At 46.9% G+C, this 23,930-nt stretch overlaps 1 protein-coding gene across 7 annotated transcripts in view; it reads right to left on the minus strand.

Annotated features, from left to right (window-relative positions):
* Nucleotides 1-23,930, minus strand: part of LOC115104411 (regulatory-associated protein of mTOR) — a 219,809-nt gene that overhangs the window by 44,872 nt on the left and 151,007 nt on the right. For 4 of the 7 annotated variants that reach the window (XM_065006276.1, XM_065006272.1, XM_065006275.1 and 1 more), the window contains exons 18-25: nt 21,979-22,119; nt 21,664-21,784; nt 21,025-21,165; nt 19,259-19,414; nt 9,896-10,014; nt 2,051-2,181; nt 742-934; nt 212-322 (exon numbers count right to left, since the gene is read on the minus strand). In XM_065006276.1, the coding sequence (XP_064862348.1) occupies nt 212-322; nt 742-934; nt 2,051-2,181; nt 9,896-10,014; nt 19,259-19,414; nt 21,025-21,165; nt 21,664-21,784; nt 21,979-22,119 (1,113 nt within the window). The remainder of the gene's footprint in view (nt 1-211; nt 323-741; nt 935-2,050; nt 2,182-9,895; nt 10,015-19,258; nt 19,415-21,024; nt 21,166-21,663; nt 21,785-21,978; nt 22,120-23,930) is intronic. The other 3 variants (XM_065006273.1, XM_065006277.1, XM_065006274.1) reach the window with 1 other exon arrangement.

Genomic DNA, 23,930 nt, shown 5'->3' on the forward strand with positions numbered 1-23,930 from the left:
GCTTCCTCTGACCATCAAAGGAAGGTCAGGTGCTGTAACAGGCTTAACAGCTTCCTTGAACAGGTACTGAGACACACTACAGTTTTATGTGTGTGTGCGTGCGTGCGCAGGGGGGACGGCGAGAGAGAGAGTGTGAGAGCGAGAGTGAGAGAGAGAAAGAAAGAGGGATGAAAATAGAAAGAGAGAGAGAGAGAGAAGTGTAGTACAGTACCTTCATAACAGGCTGAGCAAAGTACTTGGCGCTCCAGTCACACAGCCCTGTAGACAGGTTGGCATTCATGTAGGCCTTGTGACCTCCTGGGTCATCTGCATCATCCCCGGCCTGACACACACACACACACACACACAATTAAAAATATTCTCATTTTAAACACACTACCACCAATACACACCAACCCCACTCTCAGAATTCACTGTAAAAGATCATCCAAAAATAAGTGTCTGGGAGTTCTCTTTCGTAATTAATCAAACAGACTAAATTAACAAAAATGAAGCAAGTAAAGCTAAAGAAATTCTGCAGAAGCATTCATTGAGCAATTGAGGTAGTTAGCATAAAATCCTTGTTTAAATGGGTATGCTAGTGGAGTCCTGAGACTGCATTTCTCCTCAACTGTCTTCCTTTTACTATCGACTTGGGAAGAAAGTTAGAGTCGCTGTCGCTCAACATGTTCTTACGTTACTGCTTACGCTTTTCCTTAAGAAACCAGTTCACCAGAAATCAGTTCTTAGACGTCAGGGTACCTGTTCAGAGCCGGAGGGCCCCTTGTCGAACATCTTGCGCGTGCGGGGGAACTGGTGGGAGTGGGGGGCCTGTCCGCCCAGCGTGGGGGTGTAGGGGGGTCGCGTGGGGGGCTGTTCTCCACCACGTGTTGGGGGTTTGGGCACCTCGTTGGTCAGACTGGAGCTGCTGGCACTGGGCATGGGGGGAGAACCACTGGGAGAAGAGGCAGATTTGGGAGGGAGAGGGAGGTTAGTGTAGGTAGCAGGAGAGCATTGGTAAGAAAATGAGGACGGTGGACGTAAAGTAGTGTGTGTGTGTGTGTGTGTGTGTCTGCTACACCAATATGCACCACCACGGATCACCACCTCAAGCTGAACCTCGGCAAGACGGAGCTGCTCTTCCTCCCGGGGAAGGACTGCCCGTTCCATGATCTCGCCATCACGGTTGACAACTCCATTGTGTCCTCCTCCCAGAGCGCTAAGAACCTTGGCGTGATCCTGGACAACACCCTGTCGTTCTCAACTAACATCAAGGCGGTGGCCCGTTCTTGTAGGTTCATGCTCTACAACATCCGCAGAGTACGACCCTGCCTCACACAGGAAGCAGTGCAGGTCCTAATCCAGGCACTTGTCATCTCCCGTCTGGATTACTGCAACTCGCTGTTGGCTGGGCTCCCTGCCTGTGCCATTAAACCCCTACAACTCATCCAGAACGCCGCAGCCCGTCTGGTGTTCAACCTTCCCAAGTTCTCTCACGTCACCCCGCTCCTCCGCTCTCTCCACTGGCTTCCAGTTGAAGCTCGCATCCGCTACAAGACCATGGTGCTTGCCTACGGAGCTGTGAGGGGAACGGCACCTCAGTACCTCCAGGCTCTGATCAGGCCCTACACCCAAACAAGGGCACTGCGTTCATCCACCTCTGGCCTGCTCGCCTCCCTACCACTGAGGAAGTACAGTTCCCGCGCAGCCCAGTCAAAACTGTTCGCTGCTCTGGCCCCCCAATGGTGGAACAAACTCCCTCACGACGCCAGGACAGCGGAGTCAATCACCACCTTCCGGAGACACCTGAAACCCCACCTCTTTCAGGAATACCTAGGATAGGATAAAGTAATCCTTCTCACCCCCCTTAAAAGATTTAGATGCACTATTGTAAAGTGGCTGTTCCACTGGATGTCTTAAGGTGAACGCACCAATTTGTAAGTCGCTCTGGATAAGAGCGTCTGCTAAATGACTTAAATGTAAATGTAAATATGCCTGGTAGGGTTAAGAATATGATGACTGTGTGTAATATGAGTTGAGCGTGCGTCTTGTGTGTGTGCATGTCACTCACCCTGCCTGGTGGATGTGTGCCCCCTTGCTGGTGGGGCTGGCGGGGGCCGACTGGGTGAGAGAGCCAGAGTCCAGGATCCTCTGGGGCCGAGCGTTCATAGTGGCCTGGGGAGACAGAGACAGAGACAGGGCCTGAGAGACCGGCGACAGGAGGAGAAGAGAGATGGAGAGACCGGAGACAGGAGGAGAAGAGAGATGGAGAGACCAGAGACAGGAGGAGAAGAGAGATGGAGAGACCAGAGACAGGAGGCGAAGAGGGAGACAGGAGGAGAAGAGGGAGACAGGAGGAGAAGAGGGAGACAGGAGGAGAAGAGGGAGACAGGAGGAGAAGAGGGAGACAGGAGACAGGAGGAGAAGAGAGATGGAGAGACGGGAGACAGGAGGAGAAGAGGGAGACAGGAGAAGAGAGAGCAGGAGTACAAAAACAGAGGAATGAGAATAGCCATGAAGAGCTCAATGTAACATAAAACATAAGCAAACAGGCTACACTTTGTCAGGAAACTTACTGTCCTATGTTCTGTAACTTGAACAGTTGGGTGAACTTTACTGTATTTCAACATATTACCCTTCAACAAATGATCTATACAACAATACCAGCAACAGCCAGACACCTTGAAATCCTCCCGGTACTGCACCGATCAAGAACAGAATCAACGCCAGTATACACTGTAACAGCTATTCACCAGAGGAGAGTAAAACTCAATAAGGGAAAGCTGATGAATAACAGCGAGTTGTTTACAAAAAGCCAGAGCAGAGAGAAAAACCTGGTTGGCTTTAGGAGATCCAGTTAACACCAGCAAACAAACACATTCAACCATCTGGAATTGCCTTTTGATTTGATTTCTATGCTAATTACCAGTGGTAGTGTGTGTATGTGTATGTGAGTTTTGCGTTTACGAGTTTGTTACTACGATACGTGTGTGTGTGTGTGTGTGTGTATGTGTATGTGAGTTTTGCGTTTACGAGTTTGTTACTACGATACGTGTGTGTGTGTGTGTGTGTGTGTGTGTGTGTGTGTGTGGGGGGGGGGGGGGGGTTGCGGCAGCATCAATTACTTGTGTTTGCAGGCGAGCGCTTCATTAAAAAGAAGCACAGAAATGACAGTCGTTACGGACGGACCGTCACTACTCTGGGAGGCTTCACAAACTGCAGTATAAAATATGAATAAGGTGGGAGAAAACAAGTCATCATCACACCACCACCACACTGGCACATTGTAACGCCACACTAACACAGAGAAAGCATTTAGGCAACAATCTCTTAACATACACACAGGCACAAACAGACACCATCACACCATCACAGAGAAGCAGCATTTTTTTCTTTTTGGACAGAAATCTTCAAAAAGGGTCTAATTTCTCTCATCTCCCACTGGGAGCCTTTTGCTAAGTGTTAATTGAGATGCTCATATCAGCTCAGGAACAATGGAGAGTAGCTTTCCCTCTGTACAAAGCGAGTCCAGGTATCATTATTAAACAATAGTCACAGCAAGCGGAAGAAGAGGAGGAGAGAGAATAGCAAAAGGAGGAAGATGTGAAACGTGCCATTTCACCACAATCAGTAAGAGGAGCTGGTGATGAAGTCGGTTTGACAGCGTAAGAAATTGAATTACCGGGATGTTATTTCCCATGTAACATACACAGCCATAATGATTCTTGCATGGAAGACAATAGGTATCGTTACCCCACAGACTAAGCTTCCTGTATGCAGAACATACCATTGTTGAGTGATTGTGTCCCACAATTGTATAGTATAAAGTGCTTGGCTTCGAACAGACGCGTTCCACCATTGGCGCATCGTCATGGTGGAAAAACAACACGCGTATCGTTCCCCAACAGGCAACGCTTCCCAGCATAATGTAAGCAAAACATTACATAGAATTGCTGTGTAATTGTGTCCAATAATTGCATGTCATTTAAGTGCCCGGCTGGTTCAAACCAACTCGTTCCGCCACCAGTGAGAACATAGTCATCTTCGCCACATTGGTGCACGGTTTCCCCATAGACAACGCTTCCTACCGTAATGCACTCAAAACATGACATATTGTTGCATAATTGTACGCTGCCGAGTTCAGACGCGTCCAGTTCCGCCCCCGGTGCACTTAACGGAGACGCCAACGCGGCGGCGCTGTGGAACATCCTGTCCCCCCCCCCTCTACTTACTTCCCTTACTTATTCATCACTTCCAAAAGCCAAGCTAACAAAACACACACAACTAGAGAGATACTGTAGAGTATATATATATGCACTCTGTTATCACAAGGGGCTTCCCGGCGGGCCAGGAGACCTGCAACCCGACTGCTACTGCAGCAGGCAACGTTCACGGCATCTAGGTCCCAAATGGCACCCTATTCCCCTATTTGGTGCACTACTGGGCCCTGGTGAAAAGTCGTGCACTGTGTAGGGAATAGGGTGCCATTTTGGGATGCATCCCCAGCCAGTATCGCTGTACTTGTGAGTGTTGAATTATTCAAAAGGGGGGATTTAAATGTTCTGCGGGCGCACACAAGTACAGAACACCTCCCTGATCAACGATAATAGCCCTGTGAAGTGGTCTCAAACTGAGCTGTGATTGGTTGGAAAGGGGACGTGGTCTGATGGAAGGAGCAATCTGATTGTTGGGGGAGTACCGAGAGGGAGGGATTGTGGAAGTGAGAGTGGTGATTTTCTGCTGTGTAAGGCCCAGAGATTGTGGGTTGAGAAGAGTGGGTCTCATGGTTTCCCCATTATCTCATGCAGCGGGTTTTAGAGCTTTTAGAGCCGTTTCCCCGAATGTGAGACATTCATCAAGCCTGATTCCAGATCAGTTTGTGCTCTCTTGCTAACTCCTACTGGTGGTCTGTAGGAGTCGGCACAAGAGAAAACCAGATCTGGGACCAAAAAGGGGGTATTCATTAGGAACCAAACAGAAGCAAACAGGCTGAAATGGGAAGGGATCTACCTGCACTTCTGCAATAAGAAACCCTGTTGAAGGCTAACATTCGCCCACAAAACAACTGGGACGACTGATATTAGAGTGTGAGAGAGTAGCAAAGACTCCCGTCCAAATTCTACTTCAATCTTATCATCACAAAGTATGGACCACATACAAAAAAATAACCAATTAACCTTTAGGCTTAAACCTAAAAAAAAACTAAAAAAAAGGCAAGGCAGTGTTCCCCCCGCGCCAAAGATGTGGATGTTGATTAAGGCAGCCCTCCGCACCTCTCTGATTCAGAGGGGTTGGCTTAAATGCGGAAGACACATTTCAGTTGGACAACTGACTAAGTACCCCCCCCCCCCTAAAAAATGCACTAAATGTTCCTTTGGAGAACATAGAGCCTGCGTGCGTTTCACACTTCCATCCTCCTTGGCACCTGGCGACTAGGCGCTAAAAATCCTAATTAAAACAGAATTGGATTTGCTCGGTTGGACACTTAAACCAATGAGATCATTTCTCTGCTTGTCAAGGGAAGGCTGTCGAGAGCTCCGGCTCCTCCGGACGCGGGCTGCACCAAACCGTTACGCACTCCAGTCAATAACGTGTTTAGCACGGGACACTGAATACCTGGATTGACACTTGTTTCTAAGCGTGTGTGTGTGTGTGTGTGTGTGTGTGCGTGTGTGTGTGTGTGAAGATGTGGGTAGACCCTCTTTGTTCTTCCCTCTGAAGTGCTGTCAGGCTGAGGAGTGTGTGACGACTAGGTAAGTGGGAAGTGGAGAATCCCTGCATCCGTGTGAGATGGCTTTTTCTCGTCGACGGGAGGAAAGTTGAGGTTTCCAGTTCTATCAGTGGCATGAACAGGATGCACACGGCATACAGCGTCCAATGGAATGCTTTTACACGCAGGTTCTTTAGCGACAACGCAACAGCAAGAAGGCGAACATAAAGTCACCGCCTCAGTGGGATGGAATGGGTTGCATAAGCGTTATTACAGGAAGACCATTTACAGTGCAATAACGGTTTGTGCGCGTCTGTATGTCACATCACAGACACAGTTGAAGTCGTCGCCATTCGCATTCGCTTGTTCATTAACTTTCATTTCACCGGGTAAGTGGTTAGAGGGGGAAAAAAAGTCTCTACGGCAATGATCATTTAGAGGTTAAATCAGTCCATTTGAACCTGAATGTATCGTGGGGGGGGGGGGGGCTGATGAAAGAAAATCCTCCTAAAATCATCTTAGGAAGGAAAACCTTTGGGAGATGAAACAAGCACTGCAATAGAGAGAGGGTAGTTCCTCCCGTGCTCATCTACAGGCGGATCAAAAGAGCAGGAAACAACAAAGAGAGAGATGTGCATCCCAAATGACACCCTATTCACCATGTGGTGCACAACTTGAATAAGGGGTCATTTTGGGACACGTACAGAGATGCACAGAGATTTCCACCTGGGCTCCCCCCCAACCTGTTTCTGTCTCAGAGAAGAGTTGCACAGGACTGTGGATTGTGTTGAGGAGAAAGAGTGAGTACACTGGAGACGATACGTTTACAAGCCATGATGTTAGAGACTCATGGTGAAATGCACTTTCCTGAGACTGCAGCAGTGGCCCACATTGTATATATATATATTTTTAAATACTGTATCATCATACATTAGAGTATGTTGCAGTGCCTCATACATTAGAGTCTATTGCAACGTTTCATACATTAGAGTCTGTTGCAGTGCCTCATACATTAGAGTCTATTGCAACGTTTCATACATTAGAGTCTGTTGCAGGGCCTCATTCATTAGTCTGTTACAGCGTTTCATACATTAGAGTCTGTTGCAGGGCCTCATACATTAGTCTGTTGCAGCGTTTCATGCATTAGAGTCTATTGCAATGTAATATCGAATAAGTCCAGTTTTTTTTTTACGGGGCTTCAGTGGGAAGCCCTAAAGATGAGATGAACAGTTCTGGGGGACTGCAAGGAACTGAGAATGCAGCAGTGGACCACATTGTATATTTTAAAAAAATACTGTCCCATCATACATTAGTCTGCTGCAATGTTTCATACATTAGAGTCTACTGCAATGTTTCATACATTAGAGTCTACTGCAATGTTTCATACATTACAGTCTGCTGCAGTGTTTCATACATTACAGTCTGCTGCAGTGTTTTATACATTACAGTCTGCAGTGTTTCTACACTGCAGTCTGCTGCATGTTTCATACATTACAGTCTGCTGCAGTGTTTCATACATTACAGTCTGCTGCAGTGCAATGTTTCATACATTACAGTCTGCTGCAGTGTTTCATACATTAGTCTGCTGCAGTGTCATTAGTCTGCTGCAGTGTTTCATACATTACAGTCTGCTGCAGTGTTTCATACATTACAGTCTGCTGCAGTGTTTCATACATTACAGTCTGCTGCAGTGTTTCATACATTACAGTCTGCTGCAGTGTTTCATACATTACAGTCTGCTGCAGTGTTTCATACATTACAGTCTGCTGCAGTGTTTCATACATTACAGTCTGCTGCAATGTTTCATACATTACAGTCTACTGCAATGTTTCATACATTACAGTCTGCTGCAGTGTTTCATACATTACAGTCTGCTGCAGTGTTTTCATTACAGTCTGCTGCAGTGTTTCATACAGTCTGCTGCAGTGTTTCATACATTACAGTCTCTGCAATGTTTCATACATTACAGTCTGCTGCAGTGTTTCATACATTAGTCTGCTGCAGTGCAGTCTGCTGCAGTGTTTCATACATTACAGTCTGCTGCAGTGTTTCATACATTACAGTCTCTGCAGTGCAGTCTGCTGCAGTGTTTCATACATTACAGTCTGCTGCAGTGTTTTTACAGTCTGCTGCAGTGTTTCATACATTACAGTCTGCTGCAGTGTTTCATACATTACAGTCTGCTGCAGTGTTTCATACATTACAGTCTGCTGCAGTGTTTCATACATTACAGTCTGCTGCAGTGTTTCATACATTACAGTCTGCTGCAGTGTTTCATACATTACAGTCTGCTGCAGTGTTTCATACATTACAGTCTGCTGCAGTGTTTCATACATTACAGTCTGCTGCAGTGTTTCATACATTACAGTCTGCTGCAGTGTTTCATACATTACAGTCTGCTGCAGTGTTTCATACATTACAGTCTGCTGCAGTGTTTCATACATTACAGTCTGCTGCAGTGTTTCATACATTGCAGTCTACAGTCTGCTGCAGTGTTTCATACATTACAGTCTGCTGCAGTGTTTCATACATTACAGTCTGCTGCAGTGTTTCATACATTACAGTCTGCTGCAGTGTCAGTGTTTCATACATTACAGTCTGCTGCAGTGTTTCATTACAGTCTGCTGCAGTGTTTCATACATTACAGTCTGCTGCAGTGTTTCATACATTACAGTCTGCTGCAGTGTTTCATACATTAGTCTGCTGCAGTGTTTCATACATTAGTCTGCTGCAGTGTTTCATACATTACAGTCTGCTGCAGTGTTTCATACAGTCTGCTGCAGTGTTTCTGCTGCAGTGTTTCATACATTACAGTCTGCTGCAGTGTTTCATACATTACAGTCTGCTCAGTGTTTTATACATTACAGTCTGCTGCAGTGTTTCATACATTACAGTCTGCTGCAGTGTTTCATACATTACAGTCTGCTGCAGTGTTTCATACATTACAGTCTGCTGCAGTGTTTCATACATTACAGTCTGCTGCAGTGTTTCATACATTACAGTCTGCTGCAGTGTTTCATACATTACAGTCTGCTGCAGTGTTTCATACATTACAGTCTGCTGCAGTGTTTCATACATTACAGTCTGCTGCAGTGTTTCATACATTACAGTCTGCTGCAGTGTTTCATACATTACAGTCTGCTGCAGTGTTTCATACATTACAGTCTGCTGCAGTGTTTCATACATTACAGTCTGCTGCAGTGTTTCATACATTAGAGTAGTGGTCGCCATTCGCGATCAACTGGTCGATCTTCAAGGCATTCCTAGTCGATCACCAAATATTTCTTTAGAAAAGCCAACGAACGATAAAGGCTTGCGCTCCGTTTTAAATCTATTATTTTCTTTTTCATCGTGTTGAGCTGTTGCCGGTAGGTGAAAAATAAAAAAGATAATAATTTCAATTTAGGCTAAACAGTGCCTCAACAAGTGCTGAACCAACTGATCTATTTTGTTATCAAAGCTCGAGTTCTGAAATATAATATGGTCTGATTAACAATATTGGAAGGCCAATCGTACAGCCAATATGCTGTGATAATGTATTAGGCATACAGTTTTGTAGGAATGAGGTTTGGGCTGTATGTGAGGTTTAATGTAAAAAATATATATAATCTGAGCAATAGATCTCAGTTTGCTTTTTGACTGCGAAAGTGATCTTAACTCAGAAAAGGTTGGTGACCACTGCATTAGTCTGTTACAGCGTTTCATACATTAGAGTCTATTGCAATGTAATATCTAAATTTTTTTTTTTAATTTTACGGGGCTTCAGTGGGAAGCCCTAAAGATGAGATGAACAGTTCTGGGGACTGCGAGGAACTGGTGTTGTCAGCAGCAGGAAATACAAGGGGTCTCTCTCCAGTGCAACAATGGTTATTACACCTCCTTAAGTCACGGCAGGCTTCTCCTCTCTGCAGTGGCTGGCCCGAGGGAGTCGTTTCGCCTTAATTGCATTTGCACAAAAGTAACAGTCTCGAGGTGGTGAAAATGTCAGGGAAGAGGGAGAATGAGTGTGTGTGTGTGTGTGTGAGAATGAGTGTGTGTGTGTGTGTGTGTGAGAATGAGTGTGTGTGTGTGTGTGTGTGAGAATGAGAGAGTGGGTGTGCGTGTATGAAACCACATGACCTTTTCAAAGCATAAAAACACCCCTAAAGAAAACCAAACAAACAGACACACAGCAGAGGGAGAGAGAACAGTGTGTATGTCTAGTACCTTGTAGGCGATGCTGTTGAGGACCTTCATGGCCAGGTCGGACACCTCTGGGAACGGGTCGGCCGCCAGGTGCAGGAGAACCCTCCAGATCTGTGTGTAAACGCTGTTGAACGACACCCCTGCAAAGACACACACAGCATGGTTACCCATATACATAATGATCCAACATTCACAGACAAATGTGACTTACCGTTAATACACACAGGCACACAGCATCAATTACCATCAATACGCACACACATTGAATTACCATTCACCTAATGACCCAACGCAGTGTGAAAACCATCAATATACATTAGCGAACATCTACATTCTGTCTCCCATTCTCAACAAGCACGTAAACACAGCATGATTACCATCAATATTTGATTAGCGACCATCAATAAGAGCCAACCTTCTCACCATCTCATTTTCTCACGTACGCACACGGCATGATTTCCATCAACACTCAACAATCTCTCCCGCTCGCTCTCTCTCTCTCTCACACAAACACAACATGCTTAGTGATCACACTCAACCACTGAATTCCCCATCATCATCATCATAGCATAGAAACGCCAACATCCAATTGATGCTAATCACTCGTCATCTAACATCCAAAAACATTCACTTCCCCTTAACTCAGTCATCTGCTGAGGTTTTGGAGCCAACATGGCTGCCGTGTCAGGTAAAGTAACTCATTAATCAACACACACAATGAAGGCAGCTGGCTTCTGCACCATTGCTGATTGTGACAGGAACATGACTGCCAACTGTCATCATTATGCGGAATATGAATGAGCAAGTGCTCTGCTATTGTCTTTTTTTACCTACCGAGGGCGACTGGTCTGTGTGTGTTTGTGAGAAAGTGTGTGTTCACTTTGACGATTATTCCCTCCCTTTCCACCCAGGACTACCCCCCCCCCTCCATATTTTATTTATCCATTTTCTCCCTCTCCTGTCGTCCTCTCTGCGGTGTCATCCCAAGCTGCCACTCAACCTGACAGAACACTGCAGTGCCGCTGAGCTGTGTTGGAGAGAGACGGTCACTCACCGGGTTTTGCCACGAAGGAGCTGTCAACATCAGTTTGTTTTGCTCCGGGCCTAAACCTGCCTGTCACCGTTCTCTTTGTATAAGGAGTGCCCCCTCTTCTTCTAGTTCATTATTATGGCACATTGACTCTCAATTTGCAAGTAACACAGCACTCCCTCTCCCTAGTGTCTTTGTTGTGCCCGTCCTCGCTCAAACATACATACATGATCTCTCTGCCTCTGTCTGATGCAATCTTCTGTTCGTCTCCACGCCCGGCAGTGAAGGTATCAAGCTGTTAATTCTCTCTCTCTCTCCCTCTCTCCCTCTCTCCCCCTCCCTCCCTCCACCCAGCACTTCATACTTGTAGATAGCGAACAGAATGAAAAATGTCCTTAGGGAGTTGAGTCACTTTATTCTGAGGGTAAGAGAGGACACTGTCTTAACCCCCTAGACAGGACACACTCTCTTCCTCCTCCAGAGGCTGTAGAATGAGGGGAGGCGTGGCAGGCTATCACGAACTGTTGCGGTTATCCAGTGCATTTCATAGAGACACAGTGTGTGAAAATCGGGAGCTCTGGTTAATAGTACTGCAGCAGATTGTAGTGTGGGTCGAGGGGGGAGGGTGAGAGCTGGAGGGGGAGGGCAGGCAGAGAGAGATAGCAAGGGGGGTAAAGCAAGAGCGGAAGCATGAGAAGGAGAGAGAGAAAGAGAGCACGGGGGAAAGAGGGAGCGAGAAAGCAATCAAGTAATCAGGCAAGAGAGAGGGAAGCAAGGGAAAAAGCGAGTGTGTGCAAGCGAGAGCGGGTGAGCGAGGTAAAGAGGTGATTAGGTTCTAGCCCGGGGGCATGAATGTGATTAGGTGCTGCGGTAAACAGCCCTGGTGAGGAATGTGAAATACTGTTTCCCCGCCATTTAAACAGGGAAATACTACCAGTTTCCACTGGCATAGACACATTATCACCACAGCACGCTACACAGTTCAACATGAGAGACTGTGACTACAGATCATTCCCAGGCTGAATTGTGTTCAGCAAGGCCTGGTATGAGGACCTTTGCAACATCTGCACAATTTTACAACCGTGTTATATCCGAAACGATCTTTCTCACTACAACCGCTACATTTGAAGCTTCCCCTGCAGTATTCGAACAAGACAGACATTTTTTTCCTCAAAGGTCATCTGCTAATGCATATTTAACACCCAGTCCAATATAAGTCTTGGTCAGCCTCTGAAAGCTACGGTATATAACCCATTTCCTTCAATCAAACATGAGCATCTTAAATGCACTGACACAGGGAGAAGCTGAGCCAAGTCCTTGCTGTGGCCAAACAGAAACGTATGGGAGGATATCAGAACGCCTTAAGAGTAGGTAGGGTTGCTCTGGGTGGTATTTTGCTGTGTAAGACATTTTCCTTTTTATCTTAAAGGCCAGATTCACTAAGCGTTTCCAACTGTTATTTTCAGGAGGGAATAGAATCTCCTGTTTCTGTAGCGTGAGGCAGCTTGCTGTACAAGTACACTCTCTGGACAGAACGCTAGTCTCTCTCAGGGCCTTAAAGAGGTAGTTCTCCCAAAATTCAAAGTTTTAAGTCCATATGCTGTGCCATCTGTTGTGTTGTTTTGGGACAGTCCCTTTACAAAGAGCACTTCTAGCAACTACCAGGTATTGCCCAATCAATGATGTATTCTGTGGGACCGATCAGTCAACTCAATTGTGCTCCTGCAACACGGCGGCTCCCAAACAAGTTACATATCTAAATGTTTAGGCATCAAGTCAGCACTATGAAAAACCCTCTATGGTACAAACTAGAGGTCGACCGATTATGATTTTCAACGTCGATACCAATTATTGGAGGACCAAAAAAGCTGATACCGATTAATCGGCCGATTTTTAAATTTCAAATTTGTAATAATGACAATTACAACAATACCGAATGAACACTTATTTTAACTTAATATAATGCATCAATAAAATCTATTTAGCCTCAAGTAAATAATGGAACATGTTCAATTTGGTTTATAGGACTTTTTCCCTCTACACCATTTGTATTTCATTAACCTTTGACTATTGGATGTTCTTATAGGCACTTTAGTATTGCCAGTGTAACAGTATAGCTTCCGTCCCTCTCCTCGCTCCTCCCTGGGCTCGAACCAGCAACACAACGACAACAGCCACCATCAAAGCAGCGCTACCCATGCAGAGCAAGGGGAACAACTACTAGAAGGCTCAGAGCGAGTGACGTTTGAAGCGCTATTATCGCGTGCTAACTTCGGTTACACCAGCCTCATCTCGGGAGTTGATATGCTTGAAGTCATAAACAGCGCAATGCTTGACGCACACCGAAGAGCTGCTGGCAAAACGCACGAAAGTGCTGTTTGAATGAATGTTTACGTGCCTGCTTCTGCCTACCACCGCTCAGTCAGATACTTAGATACTTGTATGCTCAGTCAGATTATATGCAACACAGGACACGCTAGATAATATCTAGAAATATCAACCATGTGTAGTTAACTAGTGATTATGATTGATTGTTTTTTATAAGATAAGTTTAATGCTAGCTAGCAACTTACCTTGGCTTACTGCATTCGCGTAACAGGCAGTCTCCTTGTGGAGTGCAACGAGAGAGAGGCAGGTCGTTATTGCGATGGACTAGTTAACTGTAAGGTTGCAAGATTGGATCCCCCGAGCTGACAATGTGAATATCTGTCGTTCTGACTGTTCCTAGGCTGTCATTGAAAATAAGAATGTGTTAACCTCTTGCCTCTACTTGGGACGCTTGCGTCCCAACTAGAGCTCTGGAAATGCAAATGTGCTACGCTAAATGCTAATAGTATTAGTTAAAACTCAAAAGTTCATTAAAATACACATGCAGGGTTTCAAATTAAAGCTACACTCGTTGTGAATCCAGGCAACAAGTCCGATTTTTAAAATGCTTTTCGGCGACAGCATGAGAAGCTATTATCTGATAGCATGCACCAATACACTACAACAGAAAAGCACAGCAGGGGACGTAAACAAAATAATTAGCATTTCGGCGTTACACAAACCGCACAATAAAATAGAAAACAGTCATTACCTTTCACCATCTTCTTTGTTGGCACTCCTAGATGTCCCATAAACACTATTGGGTCTTTATTTCGATTAAATCGGGCCATATAAAGCCAAGATATCGTTATATGTAGACTGTGTGATAAACGAAAAAAACAGCGATTTCACAACGTAACTTCATTTTTTAAAATTCAAAAAGTAGACGATAAACTTTCACAAAACACTTGAAATACGTTTGTAATGCTACTTTAGGTATTAGTAAACGTTAATAAGCGATAAAAATAATCCGTAGGCGATGTAAATATCATTAGCTGTCGTCTTGGAAAAAATTCAGGAGAGAGCTCTTCCGGAATGATCTGGGCGGAGACCGGAGGTAAGTCGTGCCCCTCTTTCGGTTCAACCAAGAATCAAAGATGATTCAATTCACAAGACTCTAGACAACATGGGGATGCTGTGGGAGTTGAATGCTCGGTCTTATCTAATTCGGCTCACTGTTAACAATTGCTGGAAGTGGCGCAAGGATATTTATTTCCATTTTCTGTGATCAGGTTTTCCTGCGCTTTCCGATGTAACGCACGTTATGTAATAGCCACAGTCGTGATTTAACCAGTTTTAAAAACGTCCGAGGGTTTCCTATCCACACATTCTAACCATATGAACGTACTATATTCCTGGCATGAGTAGCAGGGCGCTGAAATGTTGCGCGATTTTTAACAAAATGTTCAAAAAAGTAGAGGGTCGACTGAAGAGGTTAACTGACTTGCCTAGTTAAAAAAATATTATAATAAAAAAATAGGCAAATCGGCGCCCAAAAATACCGATCTCCGATTGTTATGAAAACTTGAAATCGGACCGAATTAATCGGCCATTCCGATTAATCGGTCAACCTCTAGTACAAACCCCATGCTGTTTGTTTATGCATGCCATGTCATAAGCTGCTAGCTGAGAGTCAGAATCAAGCACATAGGGAGGTAAGGACAATGGAAATAGAATGACATACTATTCTATGGTAAGATGCTAAACTGGACACAGCATAGTGGGAGAGGGGCCAATTTCATACTCAACCTGTTAAGAACGAATCAGACCTCATGATGGTGTTAGGGAGCCCAGTGCAGCTTGGTAAGGATTTAGACAAAGGCTGAATGAACACTAAACACACCGGTCAAAAGGGTAGCGACAGAAACGTCGACCAGAATGTGAATAGTTTATTATCTTTTATATAAAAATATATATTTTATAACCATTTCCTGGTCATTTATTTGTCAGACTTCAATGGTAAAGCGCATGCCACTGTGTCCTGAAAAGACCCATAGATGTGGCTTCCCGTGGGAGTTTATTAATACTGGATTATTTGATTAATCCGAGTTAACGCAGCGTTGTGTTGCCATGGGTCAGTGGTGCACTTGAGTGATGCGTGTGTAGTGTACTCATCTGTCGGTCTGTGTGTGTGTGTGTGTGTGTGTGCGCGCGCACGCATGTGTGTAGCCGTGTCCTCGTCTTTTGGAGTCGTGGTTCCCAGATTTGGTCCTCCAGTACCCCAAAAGTACACATTTTCATTGTAGCCCAGACAACACTTTCTACCACTCTAAAGTCCAAGCATCTGCCTCTAACCCTAGGAAGCTCTTTGCCACCTTCTCCTCCCTCCTGAATCCTCCTCCCCTCCCCCCTCCTCCCTCTCTGCAGATGACTTCGTCAACCATTTTGAAAAGAAGGTCGACGACATCCGATCCTCGTTTGCTAAGTCAAACGACACCGCTGGTTCTGCTCACACTGCCCTACCCTGTGCTCTGACTTCTTTCTCCCTCTCTCTCCAGATGAAATCTCGCGTCTTGTGACGGCCGGCCGCCCAACAACCTGCCCGCTTGACCCTATTCCCTCCTCTCTTCTCCAGACCATTTCCGGAGACCTTCTCCCTTACCTCACCTCGCTCATCAACTCATCCCTGACCGCTGGCTACGTCCCTTCTGTCTTCAAGAGAGCGAGAGTTGCACCCCTTCTGAAAAAACCTACACTCGATCCCTCCGATGTCAACAACTACAGACCAGTATCCCTTCTTTCTTTTCTCTCCAAAACTCTTGAACGTGCCGTCCTTGGCCAGCTCTCCCGCTATCTCTCTCAGAATGACCTTCTTGATCCAAATCAGTCAGGTTTCAAGACTAGTCATTCAACTGAGACTGCTCTTCTCTGTATCACGGAGGCCCTCCGCACTGCTAAAGCTAACTCTCTCTCCTCTGCTCTCATCCTTCTAGACCTATCGGCTGCCTTCGATACTGTGAACCATCAGATCCTCCTCTCCACCCTCTCCGAGTTGGGCATCTCCGGCGCGGCTCACGCTTGGATTGCGTCCTACCTGACAGGTCGCTCCTACCAGGTGGCGTGGCGAGAATCTGTCTCCTCACCACGCGCTCTCACCACTGGCGTCCCCCAGGGCTCTGTTCTAGGCCCTCTCCTATTCTCGCTATACACCAAGTCACTTGGCTCTGTCATAACCTCACATGGTCTCTCCTATCATTGCTATGCAGACGACACACAATTAATCTTCTCCTTTCCCCCTTCTGATGACCAGGTGGCGAATCGCATCTCTGCATGTCTGGCAGACATATCAGTGTGGATGACGGATCACCACCTCAAGCTGAACCTCGGCAAGACGGAGCTGCTCTTCCTCCCGGGGAAGGACTGCCCGTTCCATGAGCTCGCCATCACGGTTGACAACTCCATTGTGTCCTCCTCCCAGAGCGCTAAGAACCTTGGCGTGATCCTGGACAACACCCTGTCGTTCTCAACTAACATCAAGGCGGTGGCCCGTTCTTGTAGGTTCATGCTCTACAACATCCGCAGAGTACGACCCTGCCTCACACAGGAAGCAGCGCAGGTCCTAATCCAGGCACTTGTCATCTCCCGTCTGGATTACTGCAACTCGCTGTTGGCTGGGCTCCCTGCCTGTGCCATTAAACCCCTACAACTCATCCAGAACGCCGCAGCCCGTCTGGTGTTCAACCTTCCCAAGTTCTCTCACGTCACCCCGCTCCTCCGCTCTCTCCACTGGCTTCCAGTTGAAGCTCGCATCCGCTACAAGACCATGGTGCTTGCCTACGGAGCTGTGAGGGGAACGGCACCTCAGTACCTCCAGGCTCTGATCAGGCCCTACACCCAAACAAGGGCACTGCGTTCATCCACCTCTGGCCTGCTCGCCTCCCTACCACTGAGGAAGTACAGTTCCCGCGCAGCCCAGTCAAAACTGTTTGCTGCTCTGGCCCCCCAATGGTGGAACAAACTCCCTCACGACGCCAGGACAGCGGAGTCAATCACCACCTTCCGGAGACACCTGAAACCCCACCTCTTTCAGGAATACCTAGGATAGGATAAACTAATCCTTCTCACCCCCCTTAAAAGATTTAGATGCACTATTGTAAAGTGGCTGTTCCACTGGATGTCTTAAGGTGAACGCACCAATTTGTAAGTCGCTCTGGATAAGAGCGTCTGCTAAATGACTTAAATGTAAATGTAAAACACACCTGACTCAACTTGTCAACTAATCATCAGGCCCTCAATGAGTTGAATCAGGTGATTTTGTCCGGAGCTACAACAAAAATATGTACTTTTGGGGGGACTGGAGATGGGAACCACTGTTTTGGAGTACATTGTCAAATACAAGGGCAGTTTGTGTGTGAAGCAGGCCTTTCTCAAAATGGCAACAGAAGGTAGGGAATCCCCATCTCTCTCCCCCTCTCTCACTCCCTCTTGTTGTTGGTGAGTTAATGCTTTTTCTCCACACACACAAACTGAGTGTCGGGACGCATCAAGGCCTCTGCCAATCACCACAGCATAGGGGAAACAGAGCGGGGCCAGCCCTCAGTGAGACCAGGAAAAGCACTCAGTCTTTTGGAGCCAGGGGCACCCTCGTGAGTTGAACAGTAGAGGATGGTAAGTTGAGAACGAGAGTCTTACCTACGGGTATGAGGGAATTGGAGCAAGAGAAAGGGAAAAGTATAGGAAGGCAGGGCTCCATACTGCGACCATTTAATCCCATTTTGACCTGGCTGTGCAGGTAAAAGAAATGTATTGGTTGCATCGGTGCGAGCTGAACATTCATGACAAGGTCAACTCACTCAAAAGTTTCAAAACGTCCTATTTTTCTGGCAGCTAAAACCATGATTTGGTCAAACAGTAAAGTGCATTATCCTCAAGATTCCTGTAATGAAAGTGTCTGCCCAGACCCTGTAACTGTTTCGCTGGTGTCTGTTGTGATGAACGAGCCAAAACGCTCTCCCCCGGAAAAAAAGGGTTCTGATTGTATAACATTTAAAAAAGCAATTGTGGGGAAAAAACAGAGTTGGAAGCAACAACTGTTGAAACTGTTGAAGAGAGCTTTCTGTGGGTATACTTTTTTCTCAACTCTATATATTGAGCTCAATACCAAATATTTTACACTGAACAAAAATACAAACGCAACATGTAAAGTGTTGGTCCCTCATGTTTCATGAGCTGAAATAAAACATCTCAGAAATATTTCATACGCACAAAAAGATGATTTCTCTCAAAATTAGTTTACATCTCTGTTAGTTGAGCATTTCTCCTTTGCCAAGATATTCCATCCACCTGACAGGTGTGGCATATCAAGAATCTGATTAAACAGCATGATCATTACACAGGTGCACCTTGTGCCGGGGAGAATAAAAGGCCACTAAAATATGCAGTTTTGTCACACACACAATACCACAGATGTCTCAGTTTTGAGGGAGCATGCAAATGTCATGCCGACTGCAGGACTGTCCATCATAGCTTTTGACAGAGAATTTAATGTTAGTTTCTCTACCATTAGCCGCCTCCAACGTCATTTTTAGAGGATTTGGCAGTACGTCCAACCAGCCTCACAACCGCAGACCATGTGTAACCACGCCATCCCAGGACCTCCACATCCGGCTCCTTCACCTGCGGGATTGTCTGAGACCAGCCACCTGGACAGCTGATGAAACTGTCTGCAATAAAGCTCTTTTGTGGGGAAAAACTAATTCTGATTGGCTGTCCTTGCCCTGTGAAATCCATAGATATGGGCCTGATTAATTTATTTCAATTAAATGATTTCCTTATATGAACTGTAACTCAGTAAAATAGTTGAATATCTTTTTGTTCAGTATATATGGCTTTGAGATATACAGTGCGCTTGAAATGCTCATCGCCACTGCTAGTGGTAGTAGGCCAGTAGTAAGGGTAGCGTAGGCCAGTAGTAAGGGTAGCGTAGGCCAGTAGTAAGGGTAGCGTAGGCCAGTAGTAAGGGTAGCGTAGGTTAGTAGTTTTCCTACCTATGAGGGAGTTGAGGGAGGAGTAGGAGGAGACTCGTCTCATCTTGTCGATGGTCTCAAAGGAGAGGATGTACTCGTCGTTGTCAGGGCTACCCAGGGTGCTGCTGGCACTGCTGCTGGTGCTCAGGTTACCTGGAGAGAACGCCACCGGACCACCTAGACATACAAATTACAGTAGTTACACAAGAGAACAACTATACACTGAAACATACAATATGATACCAGAATAACTATATCCTGAAATATACCACATTATACCAGAATAACTACACCCTCAAATATACCATAGTATACTAGAATAACTATACCCTGAAGTGATGCATATGGAACAGTATGGAGAGTGAAAATAAAGTACTTGTTCTGCTCCGATTGTTTGATTTTGTGTGTGTCTGCAAGTAAAGTGAAGTGTCAACTTTTTACTAGCTCAAGAAATGACCCCCCCAGCTAGAAAACTAGAAACTACAAGCTATTGACCGGACCTTCCATTCAAATCTCCCCAGCCTATTCTAACTGTCCCCCCGAGTCATCACACTCTATAACTCAACACAACTCCCCATTCCCATCACCTGACTCACACAAAATGGCCGCCATATATCCCTGGGACGGAGTGCATATTGAGATGGGGATTGGGAGTAGGCAAGGCAGGCTAAACTGATTGTCATGGTTGTTGGTGACAAGCACTGCTGCCAGGTAGAATGAGTGGACGATGTGGATTCAGACAGGCTGGAAGCGGTACGCTAACGTGCTAGCGGCTAGTATTACTCAGCATGGTTATATTGCTATGTGGCTGTGTTGACAGGGGCTTCAGCGAGAATGAGCTGACATCTGAGTCAGTCAGTACAGCAGGGGCTGAGAGAGGGTCAAGAATGTAATCCTCCAATAATGTTGTGGGTGTATGATGGACATAGGCTATGATGTGTCTATGATGACGATGACAATGCTTCAAATCCCCTCAAGTCATTATTTGGGAAAGAAGAGAGGCAGTCACAGAGAGAAAAGAAGAGAGGCAGTCACAGAGAGAAAAGAAGAGAGGCAGTCACAGAGAGAAAAGAAGAGAGGCAGTCACAGAGAGAAAAGAAGAGAGAAGTCACAGAGAGAAAAGAAGAGAGGCAGTCACAGAGAGAAAAGAAGAGGCAGTCACAGAGAGAAAAGAAGAGAGAAGTCACAGAGAGAAAAGAAGAGAGGCAGTCACAGAGAGAAAAGAAGAGAGGCAGTCACAGAGAGAAAAGAAGAGAGAAGTTACAGAGAGAAAAGAAGAGAGGCAGTCACAGAGAGAAAAGAAGAGGCAGTCACAGAGAGAAAAGAAGAGGCAGTCACAGAGAGAAAAGAAGAGAGGCAGTCACAGAGAGAAAAGAAGAGAGAAGTCACAGAGAGAAAAGAAGAGAGGCAGTCACAGAGAGAAAAGAAGAGGCAGTCACAGAGAGAAAAGAAGAGAGAAGTCACAGAGAGAAAAGAAGAGAGGCAGTCACAGAGAGAAAAGAAGAGAGGCAGTCACAGAGAGAAAAGAAGAGAGGCAGTCACAGAGAGAAAAGAAGAGAGGAAGTCACAGAGAGAAAAGAAGAGAGGCAGTCAGAGAGAAAAGAGAGAAGTCACTGAGAGAAAAGAAGAGAGAAGTCACAGAGAGAAAAGAGGAGAGAAGTCTCGACCCTTAAGTTGCTTTCTTTCTCTCCTTCACGGTCTCCTTCTCCCTCCTTTACAGTACATAACCACAGTTCTCTCTCTCGCCCGCCCGCCTCAATGTCATCCTCTCCGTCTCTCTCTCCTACCCTCCTCGTTGAGGTTGAGGTTCTGCAGGCTCTTGTTGAGGTTGCGTGCGGTGGTGGCAGCTCGGATGTTGGTGTAGGAGTTGACAGAACGCAGCCGAGGGATGGCGGGGCTGTCGCGCACTGGAGTCAGGTTACCGGGCTCTGTACACAGACACACACAGGAGTCAGGTTACCGGGCTCTGTACACAGACACACACTGGAGTCAGGTTACCGGGCTCTGTACACAGACACACACTGGAGTCAGGTTACCGGGCTCTGTACACAGACACACACAGGAGTCAGGTTACCGGGCTCTGTACACAGACACACACAGGAGTCAGGTTACCGGGCTCTGTACACAGACACACACTGGGGAAGGTCAGTTAACCCATTAATTTGCCACTAAATGGAATACAGTAGTGACATGACAATCAATATGAGAATAGGTAATAAAGGTCATTTGAAATATTGATGTGCCCTATCAAAACATGCTGCATATTTCAGATCCCTAAACCCCATTTCACATGTATAGCAGTTAGTCTTCGGGACGAGACTTAAGTGGACCAGCGTGCTTCACAACAACACACGTCAATGACTTCCTACTGTAATGGTCATGACAGAGGTTTGAAGTGTGTGTATGTGGCGTGTGTGTGTGTGTACCTAAGGTGTTGGCAGTTGAGGGTACAGCGTAGTTCTTCTCCTCCTCCATGAACTGCAGGGCCACGGTGCAGAAGTTACTCTCGTACTGAACCACAAGGTGACTCAGAGCCACCACCAGCTCCTGGAGAACACACCACCGCCACAGAGTCAACCAGAACCCAACACACACACGGTCAGAGCCTAGTCAACCACAGCAGAAGACGTACCACAGTCCATCGCCCCACAGTACAAATCAGTCAACGACCTTAGCAAGAATATTGGAGATGGTGAGGGGGAAAAAACTTGTGTGTGTGTGTGTGTGTGTGTACGACCCACCTTGCGGACCACAGGGCTGCCGTCGTTGATGAGCTGTGCCAGCATCATGGCCACGTTGTGGTCGATGGTCGTAGAGTGGTCCGTTCGCTCGGCTGAGTTCCCCACAAACGTCCCCAGGGCAAACACCGCCGCACAGCGCACCTGAGGGGACCGGAGATAGTTTTGGCACCAAGAGAATTCACTCCCTAGTCACTTCCTGGTTGGATCCAGACCAAGTCATTGGTCAATCATTGGTTAGATTGCGTTGGTGCTGCTTTTTAAAAAGGGGAATCAATACTAATACTCACTCCTTTAATCCTCTCATTTCTAATGCAGCCATATTTACTGAGAAGATCAATGGTGGTTGAAAATAATAATTTACCATTAGTCACACAATACCCCACCCATCACACTAATTAACTGTGTAAGCTAAATAGCAGTAACTCCTACTTCTAAATTGTTATCAATAATTGCCCCAAGATGCCACAAAGACAGTGCATGTACACATAATACATTGTTTATTCTTTATGTATCTCCCTCAGTTTTGCATATGACAGGCACTGCACTAACTCAAACCTGGCCCAGTGGGTGTGTGTGTGAGACAGTAAATATGCCTCTCCTCTTGAGGAATCCTCCCAACAGGCCTGAAAATTAATTTAAAATCCTCTCTGCTTAGTCACTCTCTCTCTGTGCGCTCTCTCTCACTCTGCTCACTCACCTCTCTCTTCGCTCTGCTCTCGCTCACTCACCCTGGCCTCTCTCTGTTCCCTGGCCTCTCTCTGTTCCCTGGGCTCTCTCACTCTCTCTTCCCTGGCCCTCTCACTCTCTCTCTCTCTTCCCTGGCCCTCTCACTCTCTCTCTCTCTTCCCTGGCCCTCTCACTCTCTCTCTCTCTTCCCTGGCCCTCTCACTCTCGCTCTCTCTTCCCTGGCCCTCTCACTCTCTCTCTCTCTTCCCTGGCCCTCTCACTCTCTCTCTCTCTTCCCTGGCCCTCTCTCTCTCTCTCTCTTCCCTGGCCCTCTCACTCTCTCTCTCTCTCTCTCTTCCCTGGCCCTCTCTCTCTCTCTCTCTCTCTCTCTTCCCTGGCCCTCACTCTCTCTCTCTCTCTCTTCTTCCCTGGCCCTCTCTCTCTCTCTCTCTTCCCTGGCCCTCTCTCTCTCTCTCTCTTCCCTGGCCCTCTCTCTCTCTCTCTCTTCCCTGGCCCTCTCTCTCTCTCTCTCTTCCCTGGCCCTCTCTCTCGCTCTCTCTTCCCTGGCCCTCACTCTCTCACTCTCGCTCTCTTCCCTGGCCCTCTCACTCTCGCTCTCTTCCCTGGCCCTCTCACTCTCGCTCTCTTCCCTGGCCCTCTCACTCTCGCTCTCTTCCCTGGCCCTCTCACTCTCGCTCTCTTCCCTGGCCTCTCTCTCTCTCTCTCTCTTCCCTGGCCCTCTCACTCTCTCTCTCTCTCTCTCTTCCCTGGCCCTCACTCTCTCTCTCTCTCTCTCTTCCCTGGCCCTCTCACTCTCTCTCTTCCCTGGCCCTCTCACTCTCTCTCTCTCTCTCTCTTCCCTGGCCCTCTCTCTCTCGCTCTCTCTCTTCCCTGGCCCTCACTCTCTCTCTCTCTCTTCCCTGGCCCTCACTCTCTCGCTCTCTTCCCTGGCCCTCTCGCTCTCTTCCCTGGCCCTCTCGCTCTCTTCCCTGGCCCTCTCGCTCTCTTCCCTGGCCCTCTCGCTCTCTTCCTGGCCCTCTCGCTCTCTTCCCTGGCCCTCTCGCTCTCTTCCCTGGCCCTCTCGCTCTCTTCCCTGGCCCTCTCGCTCTCTTCCCTGGCCCTCTCGCTCTCTTCCCTGGCCCTCTCGCTCTCTTCCCTGGCCCTCTCGCTCTCTTCCCTGGCCCTCTCGCTCTCTTCCCTGGCCCTCTCACTCTCTCTCTCTTCCCTGGCCCTCTCACTCTCTCTCTCTTCCCTGGCCCTCTCTCTCTCTCTTCCCTGGCCCTCTC

This window comes from Oncorhynchus nerka, linkage group LG21 (assembly GCF_034236695.1).
Source record: "Oncorhynchus nerka isolate Pitt River linkage group LG21, Oner_Uvic_2.0, whole genome shotgun sequence".
In the NCBI taxonomy this organism is placed as follows: domain Eukaryota; kingdom Metazoa; phylum Chordata; class Actinopteri; order Salmoniformes; family Salmonidae; genus Oncorhynchus; species Oncorhynchus nerka.